Consider the following 19,990-nt stretch of genomic DNA (forward strand, 5'->3'; position numbering starts at 1 on the left):
CCTCTAGGGATTGTATTAGTTGAATAGTATATGCAACTCTGAAGATAAAAAGATCTGTTTTCTTGCTGTGCTAAGAAGTCATCAGGAAAGACAAAAGTCCACAGTCCATCAGCTGTCCTTTTTATTTTTGTTTTTAGTTTTGTTAAGACAGACCACAGAAAGAGGAATGATGGCATGCTGCATGTTAAAATGTTTTGTTTTACTTTCTTATTGTTGACAAATCTCATGTATTGATTATATAAAATATATAAAATTCATTACTTTTCTTTCTTTCTTTTTTTTTTTTCCATTTCTGACTACAAATTTCGGTGTATTATAATTAATTAATTGATCATTACATTAAAACTATTAGTGCCAGGAAATGTGGTTTGAGGCCACAGCTTATTGACGACATGACGTCACTATTGAATTCGGCGCTGTTCCAGAAAGCTGCGATTTAAAACACGCTTCTTTACAAACTCACTATCAACGCTCTTATCACGCCCTGTAACACGTACGGATTAGACGACTTGTTTACGAGTATGGAGAGAGAGATGAGTGAAGACAGGAAGCTGTGCGGTTTACTGAACGAGATGCGATTGGACGGGTCGCTGTGTGACGCGGTGCTCAGAGTGGACGAAGTGGACTTCAAGGTCCACAAGAACATCCTCTCGGCGTACAGCCCGTATTTCAGGTAAAAAAACAAACACAACTTTTCATCTTAAAATGGTACCTAATGAGCAAAAACTATACCGAAGATGAAATGGTATTTACATTAGTATTAAATGAACAGATCCATAGTCACAACTCCGCGAGTCTGATTTAATGATGATTTCTTAACGCCGACGTTTCCTCACAGCCATCTGACTGAAATCCACCCTGTTACACGATATTGTAATAAAACAAGTGTCAGGATGTTAAGGAGCGCATGTCCAGTGTGTGTACTGTGTAAAACACATGCAGTGACAACTGGGCTGTAAATAAACTATGAAGTGTTTGTTTTTTGTTTTTTTTTTATATTTAGCTCGAGTTTAGTTTTCTTCGGCTACACCGTCTTCATCTTATCTTCATGGAAGAATATTTATATAGTGATAGATTTATTTCTTTTTAATAATCAGGATTTGCTGAATGATTCATTATAGTGTCTGAAGTACAATTAAAATGTATTTATTACTGGACTTGTCTACGCCTTACATGAGCTACACGTTTGATTGTCTATCGTCGCTCTGATTGACAGGCTAGAGGAACGCCCTCCGTTTAAACTCTCTCTAACTCCTGACTGCAGCATCCACATCATCAGGACTCTAGTCTTATTGTGTGGAGATATTTTAAATATATGTTTTAACTAAACATGTTCTTCTCTTCCTGATCTGCAGAGCTCTATTCACAAGATGGAGCAATCTGGATCAGAGTGTGTACAACATCAATGGTGTATCTCCAGAAATCATGGATCTTATAATCCACTACATGTACACGCAGGACATTCAAGTCACCACTGATGAAGTGGAGACTCTCTTGGCCACGGCCAATTACCTGCTTATCCAAGACCTTGTAATGAGCTGCTGTGAATTCATACAGGAACATTTAAACCCGGATAACTGCTTAAGGATTTGGCAGTACGCTGACACTCACTCGTGCTACGAGCTGCGGGATCAGGCCTACATGTACACGTTGCATCACTTCGAGGACGTCGTTTTTTCACAATCTGGAAAATTCCTAGAGCTGACCATGGAGCAGCTCAGTGACATCCTGGAGAAGGATGAGCTGAACATCAAGGAGGAGAAAACAGCGTTCCAAGCTGTATTCCTGTGGATCAGGTATGATCCCAGCGAGCGAAAGCAGCACATAGTGAACCTGCTGCCGAAGGTGAGTGTCAATACACCTGACCAAGACCCTGATGATTGTTCCTACCTTGAGTTTGAATGGAACAGAAACCAGACAGTAGACTAACAGTTAGGGATCCAGTGATAGCTCTGAATTAATTTAATTAGGTAATGATGGTAATAAACAATACATGCTAATGGGCAGGAAAAATCTCATTATTTTGAGATCTTCTTGTTTAATAATCTTAAAAGTCTTTTTTGTTATATAATACGATCTTAATCGTACAACAATTATCTCACAGTCTCCTGTAGAAATTAGTCAGATTCCATATTATCCTACAACCTTCCACATTTTTGCTCCACTTTCTAACCAAAAGTTCTGACCTTTTATATTGTGTTGTCTGTGCTGTGAGGTCAGGTGCGGCTGGCTCTGGTGACTCAGGAATACTTCCTGGAAAATATAAAGAAAAACCCGGTGGTCAGCAGTGTGTGTGAGTGTCAACCCATCATCGCCCACGCCATGAAGGCCATGTACGTCTCCAACACCAGACACTCACATCTGTTTACCCGTCCACGGCTCCCGTATTCCATCTTGTTTGCCATCGGCTTCAGTGAGGAATCTTCTAAGAACATAGTGGAAACGTACGACTCGAGGCTGGACAGCTGGATGTGCATCTCCAGCAGAGAAGAGCAAGTTCGAATATATCACGGCACAGTGTACTTTGATGGTTTGGTGTATGTTATTGGTGGCTCTGTCCTTGTGGAATACTTCAACACCATGTGTACATTTGATCCCCTGGATGGAACGTGGAACGAGGCAGCGCCCATGCACTCGTGCCGCGGCTATGTTAGCGTTACCATGCTGGACGGATTCATCTATGCCATGGGAGGCTTCGACGGCACCGTGAGTCTTAACACAGCTGAGCGTTATCAACCAAGCACCAACCAGTGGAGCCTCATCCCATCCATGCATGAGCAGCGAAGTGACGCCAGCGCTGCCACTTTAAATGGCAAGGTAAGCCTTCAATTCTCACACACACACTTCAGCACAGTGAATTGGGGTCAGAGGTCAGGATCATTCCTGATACAGTGCCCTGGTACAAAAAGGGTCAAGGGCCTTTGGCTAAAATAATTAAATTAATCTATTATTAATATTATTTAATGTTCCAGTCCCTGATGAGACCTGAAAGCAGAACCTGGAGACACCCAGAAGCTTGATTACTTTTTGTCTTTTTTTTTGGTTCCTGTAGATCTACATCTGTGGAGGCTTCAGTGAAAACAAGCATCATTTCACGGCTGAGTGTTTTGACCCTTATTCTAATCAGTGGACCCTGATTGAGCCGATGCACATGCCCAGGAGTGGCCTAGGTGTCATTGCACTGAACAACCAATTGTTTGCTGTAAGAACTGAAAATAACACACACACACACACACACACAGAAAATTTAACCATATGACCTATGTACTGATATAAGGATCGAAATTTCAACCTTTAAACAAAAATGACGTCTTAAAATGAGACTATGTGGTAAATGTGAAAATAATTCTATGAAAACTTAATTTTTGAAGAAATAAATGAAGCTCATATCATTGTTTTGTAAGTGGCGGGATGGATACATGTTTCTATTCGCACTGTTTATGTTCATTCACACAGAGAAATCTGATGTTTCATAGATCGGAGGTTTCGGTGGATTCAGTCGGATGCAGAGCATCGGGGCCTTTAACCCTCGCACCAACTCCTGGAGGTTTCTTTCCCCCATGCGTAACCCACGCAGCAGCTTTGGCATTGAGGTAACGAACCTGGTGTTAATACAAGATTAGACCTCCAAAACCTGGAGTGAATGAATAATAATGAATAATAATCCATCTATTGTCTACCTCTTCACCATGTGATCGTCTTCTTCTTCTTTCAGGTGATGGACGGTCACTTGTATGTGATTGGTGGCTGCAATAATAAAAGCACAACCTCCAGATGCGAGTACTACGATGTGTATAAAGATGAGTGGTAAGAGCAGCTTATTGTCACTTCCAGAGATCTGGGGTTATGTAGTTAAGTTTATCCTAGAAACTCGTAGGGTGTGTGTGTATCTTGTAATTATTTAGTGTATTAAATTGAACCCCAGGGTAAATGTGATGTTATGGTGATAATTAAACACAGAAACATTACAAACATGACAAATGTTTGATTTCCTGCAGGTTCCATGTCCAGAATCTGAACATTTCCCGCAGCGCAGTCAGCTGCTGTGTGGTTTCTGGGCTTCCCAACGTCACCGACTATACCACAGAACGTGATGGTTTACTCTAGATGCACAGCTTTTATTATTTTTATTATATTTTATTATTATATGTCATGGTATTATTAATTAATTGCCTATTTTAAGACATAGAGTACAGATTAGGATTTAACCTCTATCTGTCATTTTAAACATTTATTTTATTGTTTTAATCATCTGCGTAATTCACCTGTGTTTATGACACAATAGTCTGTTATCGGAAATCTGTATAAATATTCAGGAATAACTCCTTCTTTTTATTTATTTATTTATTGCATCTTTGGGAGCTCAGAGTTTATATTTATATACAGAACAAATCAATCATATTACGTATTAAGTATTTAATGTAAGTGTGATGAGTAAAAGGTACTAAAAGTAAAAAAAATCGATTTCTATAATTGTGTGTCAATGAATATTAAATGTTTTAAAATGAATATATATGAATATGACAGTGTATTGATTTTTTTGGTTCTTTTGCATTTCAAAAAATTAAAAAAAAAATCATAATGTGCTGGGTGTTAAAACACAATGTTTAATATAAAATGTGTCTTATATGTATATAGAGTTATTTTTTTTTTTACTTTTTATATGAATCAAAGTGTACAGAATACAAAACTTGTCCACTTTATTATTGTTACTAAATCTCATGTACTGGATCTATAATATATTCAGCTGTATGAGTGTGGAGCTTCCTGGTTTGTTATAATAATAATGAAACACAAATAAATTCATTAATATTGTTTCATCACTGTCTTTTTATTTATCATTTTTGACTACATATATTTTATTGTTTTATAATTATTTTGATTAAAACCATGTAAAGAAGGCTTCTAACACAATAAATCTGAGATTTATATTAAAATAATTCAGAAAGATTTTTCTATTTTTTTTAAATTCTGAACAGAAACAATATTTTAGTGTTTCCTGTCTCCTGTGTCCCACAACACTCCTCTTTAGTCAGAAACCAGCTAAAGTGAAAGACAATAATGTTTAATACAATTCTTTATGTATCAGAGACTACACTGAAGCTGAGAGTAGAAATAAAACCAAACACGAATAATTATTTTCAGTACCTGAGCTTAGTTCTACTTTGCAGTGTGTTATGTTTTGCTCAAAGAAAACACTTTCTACATGGATCAAACTTAAAAAAAAAAAACAAATGCAACAATAAAAAATGCTGTAATGGATATAATTTTTTTTTTTTGTAACCAGACATACAGGAAGTGATTACTTCTGTGCAGGACGTTAGGCCTGTTTAGGTTCCTGAAATCACTTTGGAAAGGAAAAATAATGTTAAACAGTTAAGGACATTTTAAACAAAATAATAAAACTTTAGCTTGAGCAATTTTAGTTGATTTTATTCAAATTAAAGTTTTCATTTTCGTTCCCTGTAGAGATTCTAATCCCTGATTCTAATCAAACAATAATTAACTTTATTAAGCTTCCTAACTGTTCACTGAGTCTGTGCTAGAGTGGGGTGTGATAAGCTAGCACTGGATCTGCATCTTTCACAACTCTGGGCTGTATTTCTGTGCTGGTTGGACACAGATGCTTGTTAGTTGACATAAGCAAGTTCATGCCAGAATATTCCTTCTTGGTGGAAAGCAGAAGACTGTAAAGGCCTGAGTGTCTGTGGGTAGCGTGGCTGAGTGGTCTAAGGTGCTGGATTTAGGCTCCAGTCTCTTTGGAGGTGTGGGTTCAAATCCCACCACTGCCAGGAAAATGTTTCAAGGCATGGATTTAGTGTCCTGTCTCTGCTAAAGTGGGGTGTGATAACCTAGCAGTCTGGATCTTAACTTTGGTAGATATTTCTGTGCTGGTAAACTTACACGCTCACACTAGCTTGCATCCTGTTTCCGCTCTTTGGAGGCGTGGGTTAAATCCCACCGCTGTCAGAGAAACTTTTTTTTTTTAATCTCACCTAAATGTCTGCTCAGTCAGTGTATTTGTATTTACAATGGTAAAATTTTGTTGCACAGTAACTTACACAAAGCACAATGGAGTTTAAAATATAACTTTATGTAATATGTTAACACTTTATGTAAATACTCACCAAGATGGACATTCTTTGACATTATTTTGTGTGCAGGATTCAAGAAACGATCTGTGTTGTTATGGAGGAATTTACCCTATTATAGGCTAACCTGCAATTTTGTAAACCTACCTCAAACAAGAGGCTGAGGCTATAGAGTGCCAATGACCTTTGCAAAGTGTTGTGGGGTCTTAACAAAACAAAAGCTTTACAATGTTTGTGGCTACCATGCCCTCCAGATATGACTCTTAGGTTACCGGACCCAAAGAGACTCACGCGCTCACACTCGCGTCCCGTTGCTAATGCTCACAGCATCGGGTCCTGTTGCTGAAATAGCTCAGCTGGGAGCGTGTTAGACTGAAGATCTAAAGGTTCCTGGTTCAATCCTGGGTTTCGGCAATTGGTTTGCTTCTAGAGAGGTGGCGTTTGTTGTATCATTGGCTAGGGAGTGCAGATGAACATTGCAAAGCCCTTGTGGCTTTGGATCTTGGTGTTCTTGACAAGACCATTATTAAGCCTGTTTGGTAAAGTTATTGTGCCAGAAAGCTACATTTAAAGACACCGTGATTTTCATAGCGTGCTTTGGAAGCTTCTTTGCCGGAGGCTGCGGTAGATGGACTGGAAATCAGTTCCGAACAGGTCATAACCAGGTCCTAACACACTTCAAACGATTCCTAACATAGGTCCTAACAGGTCGTAACAGTTCCTAACGGCAAGTCCTAATAATTCCATAAAAACAGCGTCAGGATGAGCCGTTTCTAACGCTCTGATGACATCATGGAGTTTGCTGAGTGCTGCCGTGGCTCGCGGGGGGATGTAAACAGCGGCCAAAAACACAGCAGTAAATTCCCTTGGTAGATAATAAGGACGGCACTTCAGCAGTAGAAACTCCACATCTTGTGAACAGTGTTTATCAACCGTCTGTATATATCCACACCACGAGTTGTTGACAAACACACACACACCTCCCCCCATTCGGTCGCCTTGGTGAACAGAGTGAGACTGTGCTGTTGGGGCTAATGGGCGATGACCAGGTGGAGCAGATGACCATCCCTGAGAAGAAGGACCTGGCGATGATGGGTGTTGACTCTGCTGATTAAAAAATCCAGGCCAGTTAATCCACACAGGATCATGCTTTACACCAGGCTACGATTCACATGCCACATGAGCTAGGCTGGTGCCAGGTGCAGCTACATCCGCATGTGATACCTCAGTCCTTGCATGTTTGCGGTGGCAAATGACAAAATCTGCAGACTCCTGGAACTCAATTACAGTATGTCCATGTTCCACGGGTGCGGTTGGGAGCCCTCTAGGGTTTGGCAGTAAAAGCTTTGCCACACTTATCTGCTCGGGAAGCTATACTCCTTGTAGCAAAGTGTCCCGGTCAGTTCTTTTTTGCCAGTCAAGCAGCCTGACAAAACAAATAAATTACAAAATAAAACACTTGCACGCAATTTAAAAAAAAAAGATTTCTCAGTACAATAAATATATATATATATATATATATATATATATATATATATATATATATATATATATATATATATGTGTGTGTGTGTGTGTGTGTGGGTGTGTGTGTGTGTGTGTGGGTGTGTGTGTGTCAGTGTGTGTGTATCTGTATAATGCACATATATTTACAATAAAGTGCTCAATATGTTACGGATTCACCAGGTTCCACACTCACTCTCCCGCAACGCTCCGCTTCGCCTGACAACTAATCACTGTCACCTGTTCACAATCACCTGCTCACAGTATATAAGGACTGACACATTCATTCATTCCCCATCCGGTCTCATTAATACATGCATCTCTTATGAGTGTATTGTTACTACCTGCCTGACTCTACTAACCCTTTGTGCATTTATTCGTCTCTCTCCAGTTATCGTCAACATCGTCTTCTGTCATCTGTCAAGTTCAGGATTGTCTCGTCTGTATTCTGTGACTGTCAGTCGTGTCTGTGTTTGGAGTCGCGTTTCTCATCATCATCATCATCCTCTTTATCCCTTCTATTGTTCATACTATCTACCTGGTTATTGTTACATAACAATTATAATAAACACATCTGGTTGTTACTCCGTTGTCCTCTCCATCTGTCTCCCATAACACAATAAGTGTATATTACATATTTATTTATTTATTTTTATTATTGAAGTGAATGTAGGAAAGAGAAATCCAACTCACCAAGAAGAAACTGTTGTGTTGTTTATTGTTACTAACACCAAATTGGTCTGGGCCAGCAGTTCCCTGCAGTCTTCAAGGAGCTGCTTGATGTGACTGTGTGTCATTACAATTGCCTGGGGAATGGGAAAGGTTTTTCCTTTGCTGTCTTTTGACCTATTTCTGGGTTCCTTGTATTCCTTCAAAAGCTTGAGGGCAACACATTCAGAAATCCTATTTTATCAAGTCTCTGGGCAGCCTGGCCATGAGTCATAAACAGTCTGTAGATAAACAGTATAATGTATGATCAGTAGTTTATCACTACAATCATTTCAATAACAGCATCACCTTAAATATACTTAAAATTATTTCAGAAAATATGATTCAAATAAGACCATTTTTATTAACAAACGTACTATGTTATATTGAAATATTTACACTTATACATTGTCTTGTATGGAGCCTGGCAAATTTTAAAAGAAACCGCAAATCCCTCACCATTTTGATTCCTTGCATACAAACTAATTAATGACTGTTTTGGTGTAAGTATGCTATGGGGAGTGGTAGCTCAGTGGTTAAGAACTTGGAAGGTTTTCAATTCAAACCCCCGGTACAAGAAGTTACCACTGCGGGTAACATAGAGAAAGTAAACTAACAAACAAGATAATTGCTATCGCTATTTTGACGACAATTTACAATTCCAAACAAATTTGAAAACTGTTGGAAAAATACTTTTACAGCCTGTATGTAAATGACAAAATGTGTTACTAAAAGTCAACTCACCTCTCAGCTGCTTGTTGACCAGGGGCTGAGCCACTACGCTTTCGTGAAGCTCTCCATGGACCTGGCAAGGTCTTTTTTTTGCATTTAAGTGAATATCTGAAGGGGGTTTGGTCAATGTCATGCAGGCAGTTATACAACCTCAGGATCTCTGCTATTTCCTTGGTAGATAAAGCAGTGATGGTGCGGTTGAGGCTGACAAGGTACCCTGCCAAGTTATCCACTGCGTCCCATCCAGAAACACCCCTTGAATCACAAGGGCTATCCTGAAAATTAGAAACAAACAAACACAAAAAAATCCTAAATAACAAAAGTAATTTCGGTTAATAGTCTGTGATAAATTATTGTTCACATTTCACAATTTACAGATGATCAATCTTTGGTCATTTTACCGGAGCTGATGCATCGGGCACACCAGAGTAAATATCCTCAGTGTCACTGTCAGTAAGTTGAGGGCCACTGCTTCCAAGAATGGTTTCCTAAATTATTCATTTGAATATTCATTGGAGACAGGAATAAACTTACAAGCCATGCTGAACAAAATATTACCTGTTGATTCATTATGCAACAACTTATTCAGAGCAATTGTGAATTAACTTTTCTTTGATAAATTTATAACAGATGATCAAAAATTGTCACATTACTTGGAATGAGGAGTCAGTCATGTTAGGGCTACAGGCGGTGTGCGAAGAGTCCATGCTGATATCAGTTACAGACTGTGACATCCAAACACTCATCCTCCTGAACTTCAGCTTGCACCACTGGCAGAGTTATGCCTATTTCAGCATGCTGCAGTGGAGCCAGCGGATCCCCTCTGTATGACTGTGCCAGCAAGTACTCCACAGCAATACGCTCACCTGCCATAAAAAATCATAAATCATTTAGAACATAGAGACATAGATAAAGCTGACATAACTAACCTAGCGCATTTGTTGAATGAAACAATCTATTGTTAATTATCCATCCATCCATCCATCTTCTACCGCTTATCCGGGGCTGGGTCGCGGGGGCAGCAGTCTAAGCAAGGACACCCAGACTTCCCTCTCCCCAGACACTTCCTCCAGCTCCTCCGGGGGAATACCAAGGCGTTCCCAGGCCAGCCGAGAGACATAGTCCCTCCAGCGTGTCCTAGGTCTTCCCCGGGGCCTCCTCCCGGTTGGACATGCCCGGAACAGATGCCCGAGCCACCTCAGCTGACTCCTCTCGATGTGGAGGAGCAGCGGCTCTACTCTGAGCTCCTCCCGAGTGACCGAGCTCCTCACCCTATCTCTAAGGGAGCGCCCAGCCACCCTGCGGAGGAAACTCATTTCGGCCGCCTGTATCCGAGATCTTGTCCTTTCGGTCATGACCCAAAGCTCATGACCATAGGTGAGGGTAGGAACGTAGATTGACTGGTAAATAGAGAGCTTCGCCTTGCGGCTCAGCTCTTTCTTCACCACAACAGACCGGTATATTGACCGCATCACTGCAGAAGATACACCGATCCGCCTGTCGATCTCCCGCTCCATCCTTCCCTCACTCGTGAACAAGACCCCAAGATACTTAAACTTCTCCACTTGAGGCAGGAGCTTTCCACCAACCTGAAGGGGACAAGCCACCCTTTTCCGGCTGAGAACCATGGCCTCAGACTTGGAGGTGCTGATTCTCATCCCCGCCGCTTCACACTCGGCTGCAAACCGTCCCAGTGCACGCTGGAGGTCCTGATTTGAGGAAGCCAACAGGACAACATCATCTGCAAAAAGCAGAGACGAAATCCCGTGGTCCCCAAACCGGACACCCTCCGGCCCCCAACTGCGCCTAGAAATCCTGTCCATATAAATAATGAACAGGACCGGTGACAAAGGGCAGCCCTGCCGGAGTCCAACATGCACCGGGAACGAGTCTGACTTACTGCCGGCAATGCGAACCAAACTCCTGCTCCGGTCATATAGGGCCGGAGCCCTTAGCAGAGGGCCCTTAGCAGAGGGCCCCGGACCCCATACTCCCAGAGCACCCCCCACAGATCACCACGAGGGACACAGTCGAATGCCTTCTCCAGATCCACAAAGCACATGTGGACTGGTTGGGCAAACTCCCATGAACCCTCCAGCAACCTGGTGAGGGTGTAGAGATGGTCCAGTGTTCCACGACCGGGACGAAACCCGCATTGTTCCTCCTGAATCCGAGGTTCAACTATCGGCCGAATTCTCCTCTCCAGTACCCTGGCATAGACTTTTCCGGGGAGGCTGAGGAGTGTGATCCCCTGTAGTTGGAACACACCCTCTGGTCCCCTTTCTTAAACAGAGGGACCACCACCCCAGTCTGCCAGTCCAGAGGCACTGTCCCCAGCCGCCACGCGATGTTGCAGAGGCGTGTCAACCAAGACAGCCCCACAACATCCAGAGACTTGAGGTACTCAGGGCGAATCTCATCCACCCCCGGTGCCTTGCCACTGAGGAGCTTCTCAACCACCTCAGTGACCTCAGCTTGGGGGATCGATGAGTCCTCAACTGAGCCCTCTGCCTCTGCTTCCTCAGTGGAAGACATGTCGGTGGGGTTGAGGAGATCCTCGAAGTACTCCTTTCACTGTCCGAGAATGTCCCCAGTCGAAGTCAGCAGATTCCCACTCCCACTGTAAACAGTGTGAGCAGGGCACTGCTTCCCCCTCCTGAGGCGCCGGACGGTTTGCCAGAATTTCTTCGAGGCCAACCGATAGTCCTTCTCCATGGCCTCACCGAACTCCTCCCAGACTCGAGTTTTTGCCTCTGCAACCACCCGGGCTGAAGCTCGCTTGGCCCTCCGGTACCTATCAGCTGCCTCCGGAGTCCCCCGAGCCAACCAGGCTCGATAGGACTCCTTCTTCAGCTTGACGGCATCCCTTACTTCCGGTGTCCACCACCGGGTTCGGGGATTGCCACCACGACAGGCACCGGAGACCTTACGGCCACAGCTCCGCGCGGCTGCGTCGACAATGGAGGTGGAGAACATGGTCCACTCAGACTCAATGTCTCCAACCTCACTCGGGATCTGGTTGAAGCTCTGCCGGAGGTGGGAGTTGAAGATCTCTCTGACCGGAGACTCTGCCAAACGTTCCCAGCGGACCCTCACAGTACGTTTGGGTCTGCCAAGTCTGTCCAACTTCCTCCCCGGCCATCGGATCCAACTCACCACCAGGTGGTGATCAGTTGACAGCTCCGCCCCCTCTTTACCCGAGTGTCCAAGACATACGGCCGGAGGTCAGATGAAACAACCACAAAGTCGATCATCGACCTCCGACCTAGGGTGTCCTGATGCCATGTGTACTGATGGACACCCTTATGCTTGAACATGGTGTTTGTTATGGACAAACTGTGACTAGCACAGAAGTCCAATAACAGAACACCACTCGGGTTCAGGTCGGGGGGGCCGTTCCTCGAAATCACGTCCCTCCAGGTGTCACTGTCGCTGCCCACATGAGCGTTGAAGTCTCCCAGTAGAACGACGGAGTCCCCGGTCGGAGCACTTTCCAGCACCCCTCCCAGAGACGCCAAGAAGGTCGGGTACTCTACACTGCCATTTGGCCCGTAAGCACAAATAACAGTGAGGGACCTCTCCCCGACCCGAAGGCGCAGGGAAACGACCCTCTCGTTCACCGGGGTGAACTCCAACACATGGCTGCTGAGCTGGGGGGCTATGAGCAAGCCCACACCAGCCCGCTGCCTCTCACCGCGGGCAACTCCAGAGTAGTAGAGAGCCCAGCCTCTCTCGAGGAGTTGGGTTCCAGAGCCCAAGCCGTGCGTGGAGGCGAGCCCAACTATATCTAGTCGGTATCTCTCAACCTCCCGCACCAGCTCAGGCTCCTTCCCCCCCAGCGAGGTGACATTCCATGTCCCTAGAGCCAGATTCCGTGTCCGGGGATTGGGTCGCCGAGGCTCCCGCCTTCGACTGCCACCCAATCCACATTGCACCAGCCCCTTACGGTTTCTCCTGCAGGTGGTGGGCCCACAGGAGATCGGCCCCACGTCACTCCTTCGGGCTGAGCCCGGCCGGGCCCCATGGGGTAAGACCCGGCCACCAGGCGCTCGCATGCGAGCCCCAACCCCGGGCCTGGCTCCAGGGTGGGGCCCCGGTTGTGCCATACCGGGCGAAGTCACGGACCTTGCTATATTTCTCTTCATAAAGGGGTTTTGAACCGCTCTTTGTCTGGCCCGTCACCCAGGACCTGTTTGCCTTGGGAGACCCTGCCAGGGGCAAAAAGCCCCAGACAACATAGCTCCTAGGATCATTCAGGCACGCAAACCCCTCCACCACAATAAGGTGGCGGTTCAAATAATTGTTAATTATTTGCTATTTAAATCACCTATTTTCAAATTTGTAGAAAAAAAATGTAAAATCACACACACCGTATGTGATATATTTTTAATGTATCTCTGTACGATCTGTGCTGATTTTGTGACCTTTTTTTTTTTGGCTATGATCTTATTTTATGACTCAGTTATTTTAGACACTCAGTCGTTAGCCCACCGTTGATGTCCATTGTTAGTGTATTTATTTTACCCATGGACAACACCTTCTACTACACATACAGTAGATAATAACAAAGACGATATATTTGGGTGTGAATACTCCCTGAATGTCTCAGTAAACTCTGAAAAAGCATTGCTACTTGAGCCATGATTCTATGTGGTACTTTTGTCATTATGTGGATATAACGTATGAAATGGAGTGAAAATTAAATGTCATTAATTCTTATAATCATTCTTCTCACATTTATTTTCTACAATCTAACTTCAGTTCACGACCTCACCATCTGTTTCACCAATTCCCTTTGTCTCCAGAATGTGCATACGCACAGCTCAAAGTTTGCTTAAAGGTGTGCACATTCTCCCGTCAAGTTTATTTTATATAGATCACGACCTTTGCGTGGGAACTGGCATACGTACGTTTCCAGCCCCGTTTTGTGCGTACGTTTTGTGCGTACCAAGAATAAAAGGCAGCTTGGCAAAATCCAAATCTTGCTGATACCACTACATTTTGGAGATCATGACTTGGAATAGATTCAGCTTGAAACATATGACAGAAAGTTCCATTTAGAGGCTCAGATTGACTCGGCGGGTACAGCACTTATGAAGACTTTTACGGCACAGTCTGAAAGGCAGCAAAGCACAAACCTGCACCACCCGGGAATCGGAATAAACGGCAGGCGGGAATTAATGGCTGCTTTGGAAAAAATTAACCTTACTTATACCACTACCTTTTTAGAGCTTGACATGGAATACCACCAGCTTGTAACATTTGACAGAAAGTTCCATTAGGAAGATCAAAAAAGTGTAAATCTTGCTGATACCACTACATATTGAAGAGTATGACTTGGAATAGAATCAGCTTGTAACATATGACAGAAAGTTCTATTAAGAAGCTCAAATTGACTCAGGAGTTACAGCACTTAGGAAGCCTTTTTTAGCACAGCTTGAAACAAAGCAGAAGACAAACCTGCACCAGCTGGGAATCAAACCCAGTTCACAAGAATGGGAATCTTGTATGAGACCACACCACTGGTGCACTGTGCACCAGGCTCTTTTGCTAGTTATCCGAGCATTTATTGTTCAGGACCTGCAGGATTCTTGAACTTCAGGGTGCCTTCTTAAGAGCTAACTAGAAGTGCACCCAGATGCTACTCCAACCAACAATCATCATATGAAGCTGAAACTTTACCTGTTAGGCCTTCAGCTTTGATTTTCAAAGTCCATTTCAATGTTTTTTCATCCGGCTCACACATGTGACAGACCAGATTGTGAAGTTGATAATGAGCAGCAGCAAACAGAAGTGCCTAAAGAACATGTTATAAGTTGACCCAGATGGGACTCGAACCCACAATCCTCAGCTCCGAAGGCTGATGCCTTATCCATTAGGCCACTGGGCCTGCAGGTGAAGGTTTCAAAACAAAAAAAAAATTTTTAAACCATATATCATTTTTTACTGCTATCGCATGAGTTTATTATCCGCATTCACTCCAATCCTTCATCATTGTCCAGATAGATCTGAAAAGTTCTGGAAAGCAACAATTGAGCCTTCATCAAATAAGATGTTTAAAGAAACACATCCCCAAAACATTCTGTTTAATGCAAGAATAAAAGGCAGCTTGTTGATACCACTACATTTTGAAGAGCATGACTTGGAATAGAATCAGCTTGTAACATATGACAGAAAGTTCCATTTAGAGGCTCAAATTGACTCAGGAGTTACAGCACTTAGGAAGCCGTTTTTGGCACAGCTTGAAAGGAAGCAGAAGACAAACCTGCACCAATCAGGAATCGAACCCAGTTCACAAGAATGGGAATCTTGTATGAGACCACACCACTGCTGCACTGTGCACCAGGCTCTTTTGCTAGTTATCCTAGCATTTGTTGTTCAGGACCTGCAGGATTCTTGAACTTCAGGGTGCCTTCTTAAGAGCTAACTAGAAGTGCACCCAGATGCCACTCCAACCCACAATCATCATGTGAAGCTGAAGCTTTACCTGTTAGGCCTTCAGCTTTGATTTTCAGAGTCCATTTCAATGTTTTTTCATCCGGCTCACACATGTGACAGACCAGATTGTGAAGTTGATAATGAGCAGCAGCAAACAGAAGTGCCTAAAGAACATGTTATAAGTTGACCCAGATGGGACTCGAACCCACAATCCTCAGCTCCGAAGGCTGATGCCTTATCCATTAGGCCACTGGGCCTGCAGGTGAAGGTTTCAAAACAAAAAAAAAATTTTTAAACCATATATCATTTTTTACTGCTATCGCATGAGTTTATTATCCGCATTCACTCCAATCCTTCATCATTGTCCAGATAGATCTGAAAAGTTCTGGAAAGCAACAATTGAGCCTTCATCAAATAAGATGTTTAAAGAAACACATCCCCAAAACATTCTGTTTAATGCAAGAATAAAAGGCAGCTTGTTGATACCACTACATTTTGAAGAGCATGACTTGGAATAGAATCAGCTTGTAACATATGACAGAAAGTTCCATTTAGAGGCTCAAATTGACTCAGGAGTTACAGCACTTAGGAAGCCGTTTTTGGCACAGCTTGAAAGGAAGCAGAAGACAAACCTGCACCAATCAGGAATCGAACCCAGTTCACAAGAATGGGAATCTTGTATGAGACCACACCACTGCTGCACTGTGCACCAGGCTCTTTTGCTAGTTATCCTAGCATTTGTTGTTCAGGACCTGCAGGATTCTTGAACTTCAGGGTGCCTTCTTAAGAGCTAACTAGAAGTGCACCCAGATGCCACTCCAACCCACAATCATCATGTGAAGCTGAAGCTTTACCTGTTAGGCCTTCAGCTTTGATTTTCAGAGTCCATTTCAATGTTTTTTCATCCGGCTCACACATGTGACAGACCAGATTGTGAAGTTGATAATGAGCAGCAGCAAACAGAAGTGCCTAAAGAACATGTTATAAGTTGACCCAGATGGGACTCGAACCCACAATCCTCAGCTCCGAAGGCTGATGCCTTATCCATTAGGCCACTGGGCCTGCAGGTGAAGGTTTCAAAACAAAAAAAAAATTTTTAAACCATATATCATTTTTTACTGCTATCGCATGAGTTTATTATCCGCATTCACTCCAATCCTTCATCATTGTCCAGATAGATCTGAAAAGTTCTGGAAAGCAACAATTGAGCCTTCATCAAATAAGATGTTTAAAGAAACACATCCCCAAAACATTCTGTTTAATGCAAGAATAAAAGGCAGCTTGTTGATACCACTACATTTTGAAGAGCATGACTTGGAATAGAATCAGCTTGTAACATATGACAGAAAGTTCCATTTAGAGGCTCAAATTGACTCAGGAGTTACAGCACTTAGGAAGCCGTTTTTGGCACAGCTTGAAAGGAAGCAGAAGACAAACCTGCACCAATCAGGAATCGAACCCAGTTCACAAGAATGGGAATCTTGTATGAGACCACACCACTGCTGCACTGTGCACCAGGCTCTTTTGCTAGTTATCCTAGCATTTGTTGTTCAGGACCTGCAGGATTCTTGAACTTCAGGGTGCCTTCTTAAGAGCTAACTAGAAGTGCACCCAGATGCCACTCCAACCCACAATCATCATGTGAAGCTGAAGCTTTACCTGTTAGGCCTTCAGCTTTGATTTTCAAAGTCCATTTCAATGTTTTTTCATCCGGCTCACACATGTGACAGACCAGATTGTGAAGGTGATAATGAGCAGCAGCAAACAGAAGTGCCTAAAGAACATGTTATAAGTTGACCCAGATGGGACTCGAACCCACAATCCTCAGCTCCGAAGGCTGATGCCTTATCCATTAGGCCACTGGGCCTGCAGACAAAGGTTTCAAAACAAAAAAAAAATTAAACCATATATCATTTTTTACTGCTATCGCATGAGTTTATTATCCGCATTCACTCCAATCCTTCACCATTGTCCAGATAGATCTGAAAAGCTCTGGAAAGCAACAATTGAGCCTTCTTCAAATAAGATGTTTAAAGAAACACATCCCCAAAACATTCTGTTTAATGCAAGAATAAAAGGCAGCTTGCTGATACCACTACATTTTGGAGAGCATGACTTAGGATAGAATCAGCTTGTAACATATGACAGAAAGTTCTATTTAGAGGCTCAAATTGCCTCAGGAGTTACAGCACTTAGGAAGCCTTTTTTGGCACAGCTTGAAAGGAAGCAGAAGACAAACCTGCACCAGCCGGGAATCAAACCCAGTCCACATGAATGGGAATCTTGTATGAGACCACACCACTGCTGCACTGTGCACCAGGCTCTTTTGCTAGTTATCCTAGCATTTGTTGTTCAGGACCTGCAGGATTCTTGAACTTCAGGGTGCCTTCTTAAGAGCTAACTAGAAGTGCACCCAGATGCCACTCCAACCCACAATCATCATGTGAAGCTGAAGCTTTACCTGTTAGGCCTTCAGCTTTGATTTTCAGAGTCCATTTCAATGTTTTTTCATCCGGCTCACACATGTGACAGACCAGATTGTGAAGTTGATAATGAGCAGCAGCAAACAGAAGTGCCTAAAGAACATGTTATAAGTTGACCCAGATGGGACTCGAACCCACAATCCTCAGCTCCGAAGGCTGATGCCTTATCCATTAGGCCACTGGGCCTGCAGACAAAGGTTTCAAAACAACAAAAAAAAAATTTAAACCATATATAATTTTTTACTGCTATCGCATGAGTTTATTATCCGCATTCACTCCAATCCTTCACCATTGTCCAGACAGATCTGAAAAGCTCTGGAAAGCAACAATTGAGCCTTCTTCAAATAAGACGTTTAAAGAAACACATCCCCAAAACATTCTGTTTAATGCAAGAATAAAAGGCAGCTTGCTGATACCACTACATTTTGAAGAGCATGACTTGGAATAGAATCAGCTTGTAACATATGACAGAAAGTTCCATTTAGAGGCTCAAATTGACTCGGGAGTTACAGCACTTAGGAAGCCTTTTTTGGCACAGCTTGAAAGGAAGCAGAAGACAAACCTGCACCAGCCAGGAATCGAACCCGGGTCACAAGAATGGGAATCTTGTATGATACCACTACACCACTGGTGCACTGTGCACCAGGCTCTTTTGCTAGTTATCCTAGCATTTGTTGTTCAGGACCTGCAGGATTCTTGAACTTCAGGGTGCCTTCTTAAGAGCTAACTAGAAGTGCACCCAGATGCTACTCCAACCCACAATCATCATGTAAAGCTGAAGCTTTACCTGTTAGGCCTTCAGCTTTGATTTTTTGATTTGTTGATTTTTTGACAAAACAGTCAATTGGCCGAAACATAGTCTTAGTCACACACAATCGGTTGTAAATGAAAAAAATCAAAAACAAAAAAAAACAAAACAATATTTCACTACTGATTAAGATTGTGACAAATTTTTGTCCTTGTACAAAAATGCTAATGCAGAGGGATTTGTGATTTCATAGTATATTTCATGGTGTATAAGTGTAAGTATATAAATATTACAGATTGTAACTGTAATTGAAGAGCTCTTTTCCAAAACGCGATAAATGCCAAAATTTAAAAAAACGAGTTTGTCATGTCATTTTGCTGTGTTGTGAACCTATATACTGCTCCATCAATGTTTCATGCCAAAACGCTATATTTCCTTGTTTAAAATGTACTGCAAGATGCAGTTCCTTTCCAAACCGCGATAAGCGCCAAACCTGTTTTTTGCCAAAACGCTATATGTCCTCTCTCAACCAATCAGAATTCGGTGAGTGTTCGACGCAATCCAACATGGCGGCGGTCTGAGGCGAGAGATGTTTGTTTGTGCGCAGTCTTCAAAATGAGTGTAGGAGATTATTTCTATTCTTAATAAAGTTATTTATTTCCCTGATGTCATATGTTGCATGTTCTCTTGTTGGTTTATGTCTCTTTTTATAAAAAAAAACTTTTTAAATAAAGGATGGATTTATAGTGTTTTGGAAAAAAATAAAAAGAAACTTTGAATTTATATTCAACAAAATTGTTGTTTCATTTAACAATCACTGTTTAACATGTTCAGACTGAGCCAACAGACCATTTTAACAGGATATATTGAATATAAACAAAATGTGTGGGTCTAGGTAAAAAAAGTCATTTTCATAAAAACTATTAAAATGGATTTATAGCGTTTTGGAAAAGAGCTCCTCAAGTACACCTTCATATTATTTTATTATAACTGAATTTTTATTTGAGAATTGACAAACGTTGTATGTTTGTGAAAACATAAATAAAAAAGTTAGTATGTGATTCTCATTTTCTGAATTAATATTTAGAATATTTTTGTTGATGCTGTTATTGAATATGATTGTAGAGACTACTGATCATTCATTATACAAACAATGCATCTGTTTATCCACAGACTGTTTATAACTCAATGTCAATTGTGATGACATACAGTCACATCAATCAGCTGCATGAAGACTGCAGAGAACTGCTGTACAGGACCAAGATGGATTTATTATTAATAATAAA

The 19,990-nt window shown here is 42.3% G+C and overlaps 1 protein-coding gene and 8 non-coding genes across 9 annotated transcripts; 3 read left to right on the forward strand and 6 right to left on the reverse strand.

Moving 5' to 3' along the window:
* The first annotated feature begins 509 nt into the window (after positions 1-509).
* On the forward strand, positions 510-4,211 carry LOC132847887 (kelch-like protein 10). The gene is made up of 7 exons (XM_060873395.1): positions 510-673; positions 1,356-1,845; positions 2,221-2,817; positions 3,053-3,202; positions 3,477-3,593; positions 3,716-3,807; positions 3,999-4,211. The coding sequence occupies exons 1-7, from the start codon at positions 522-524 to the stop codon at positions 4,105-4,107; spliced, it is 1,707 nt and encodes a 568-aa protein (XP_060729378.1). The 5' UTR covers positions 510-521; the 3' UTR covers positions 4,108-4,211.
* A 1,499-nt stretch (positions 4,212-5,710) lies between these two features.
* trnal-uag (transfer RNA leucine (anticodon UAG)) lies at positions 5,711-5,792 on the forward strand. The gene has a single exon. It is a non-coding gene; the product is annotated as a tRNA-Leu (tRNA).
* A 641-nt stretch (positions 5,793-6,433) lies between these two features.
* Positions 6,434-6,506, forward strand: trnaf-gaa (transfer RNA phenylalanine (anticodon GAA)). Its single transcript has one exon. It is a non-coding gene; the product is annotated as a tRNA-Phe (tRNA).
* Positions 6,507-14,852: 8,346 nt separating this feature from the next.
* trnar-ucg (transfer RNA arginine (anticodon UCG)) lies at positions 14,853-14,925 on the reverse strand. Its single transcript has one exon. It is a non-coding gene; the product is annotated as a tRNA-Arg (tRNA).
* A 732-nt stretch (positions 14,926-15,657) lies between these two features.
* Positions 15,658-15,730, reverse strand: trnar-ucg (transfer RNA arginine (anticodon UCG)). The gene has a single exon. It is a non-coding gene; the product is annotated as a tRNA-Arg (tRNA).
* Positions 15,731-16,462: 732 nt separating this feature from the next.
* On the reverse strand, positions 16,463-16,535 carry trnar-ucg (transfer RNA arginine (anticodon UCG)). The gene has a single exon. It is a non-coding gene; the product is annotated as a tRNA-Arg (tRNA).
* Positions 16,536-17,267: 732 nt separating this feature from the next.
* Positions 17,268-17,340, reverse strand: trnar-ucg (transfer RNA arginine (anticodon UCG)). Its single transcript has one exon. It is a non-coding gene; the product is annotated as a tRNA-Arg (tRNA).
* A 729-nt stretch (positions 17,341-18,069) lies between these two features.
* Positions 18,070-18,142, reverse strand: trnar-ucg (transfer RNA arginine (anticodon UCG)). The gene has a single exon. It is a non-coding gene; the product is annotated as a tRNA-Arg (tRNA).
* Positions 18,143-18,519: 377 nt separating this feature from the next.
* trnag-ccc (transfer RNA glycine (anticodon CCC)) lies at positions 18,520-18,590 on the reverse strand. The gene has a single exon. It is a non-coding gene; the product is annotated as a tRNA-Gly (tRNA).
* Positions 18,591-19,990: the final 1,400 nt, after the last annotated feature.

This window comes from Tachysurus vachellii, chromosome 7 (assembly GCF_030014155.1).
Source record: "Tachysurus vachellii isolate PV-2020 chromosome 7, HZAU_Pvac_v1, whole genome shotgun sequence".
NCBI lineage: Eukaryota > Metazoa > Chordata > Actinopteri > Siluriformes > Bagridae > Tachysurus > Tachysurus vachellii.

Coding starts and splice junctions, on each gene's coding strand:
- LOC132847887 (XM_060873395.1), top strand. CDS start 522: ATGGAGAGAGAGATGAGTGAAGACAGGAAGCTGTGCGGTTTACTGAAC. Junction 674..1,355: donor GCGTACAGCCCGTATTTCAG/GTAAAAAAACAA, acceptor CCTGATCTGCAG/AGCTCTATTCACAAGATGGA. Junction 3,594..3,715: donor GCAGCAGCTTTGGCATTGAG/GTAACGAACCTG, acceptor TTCTTCTTTCAG/GTGATGGACGGTCACTTGTA.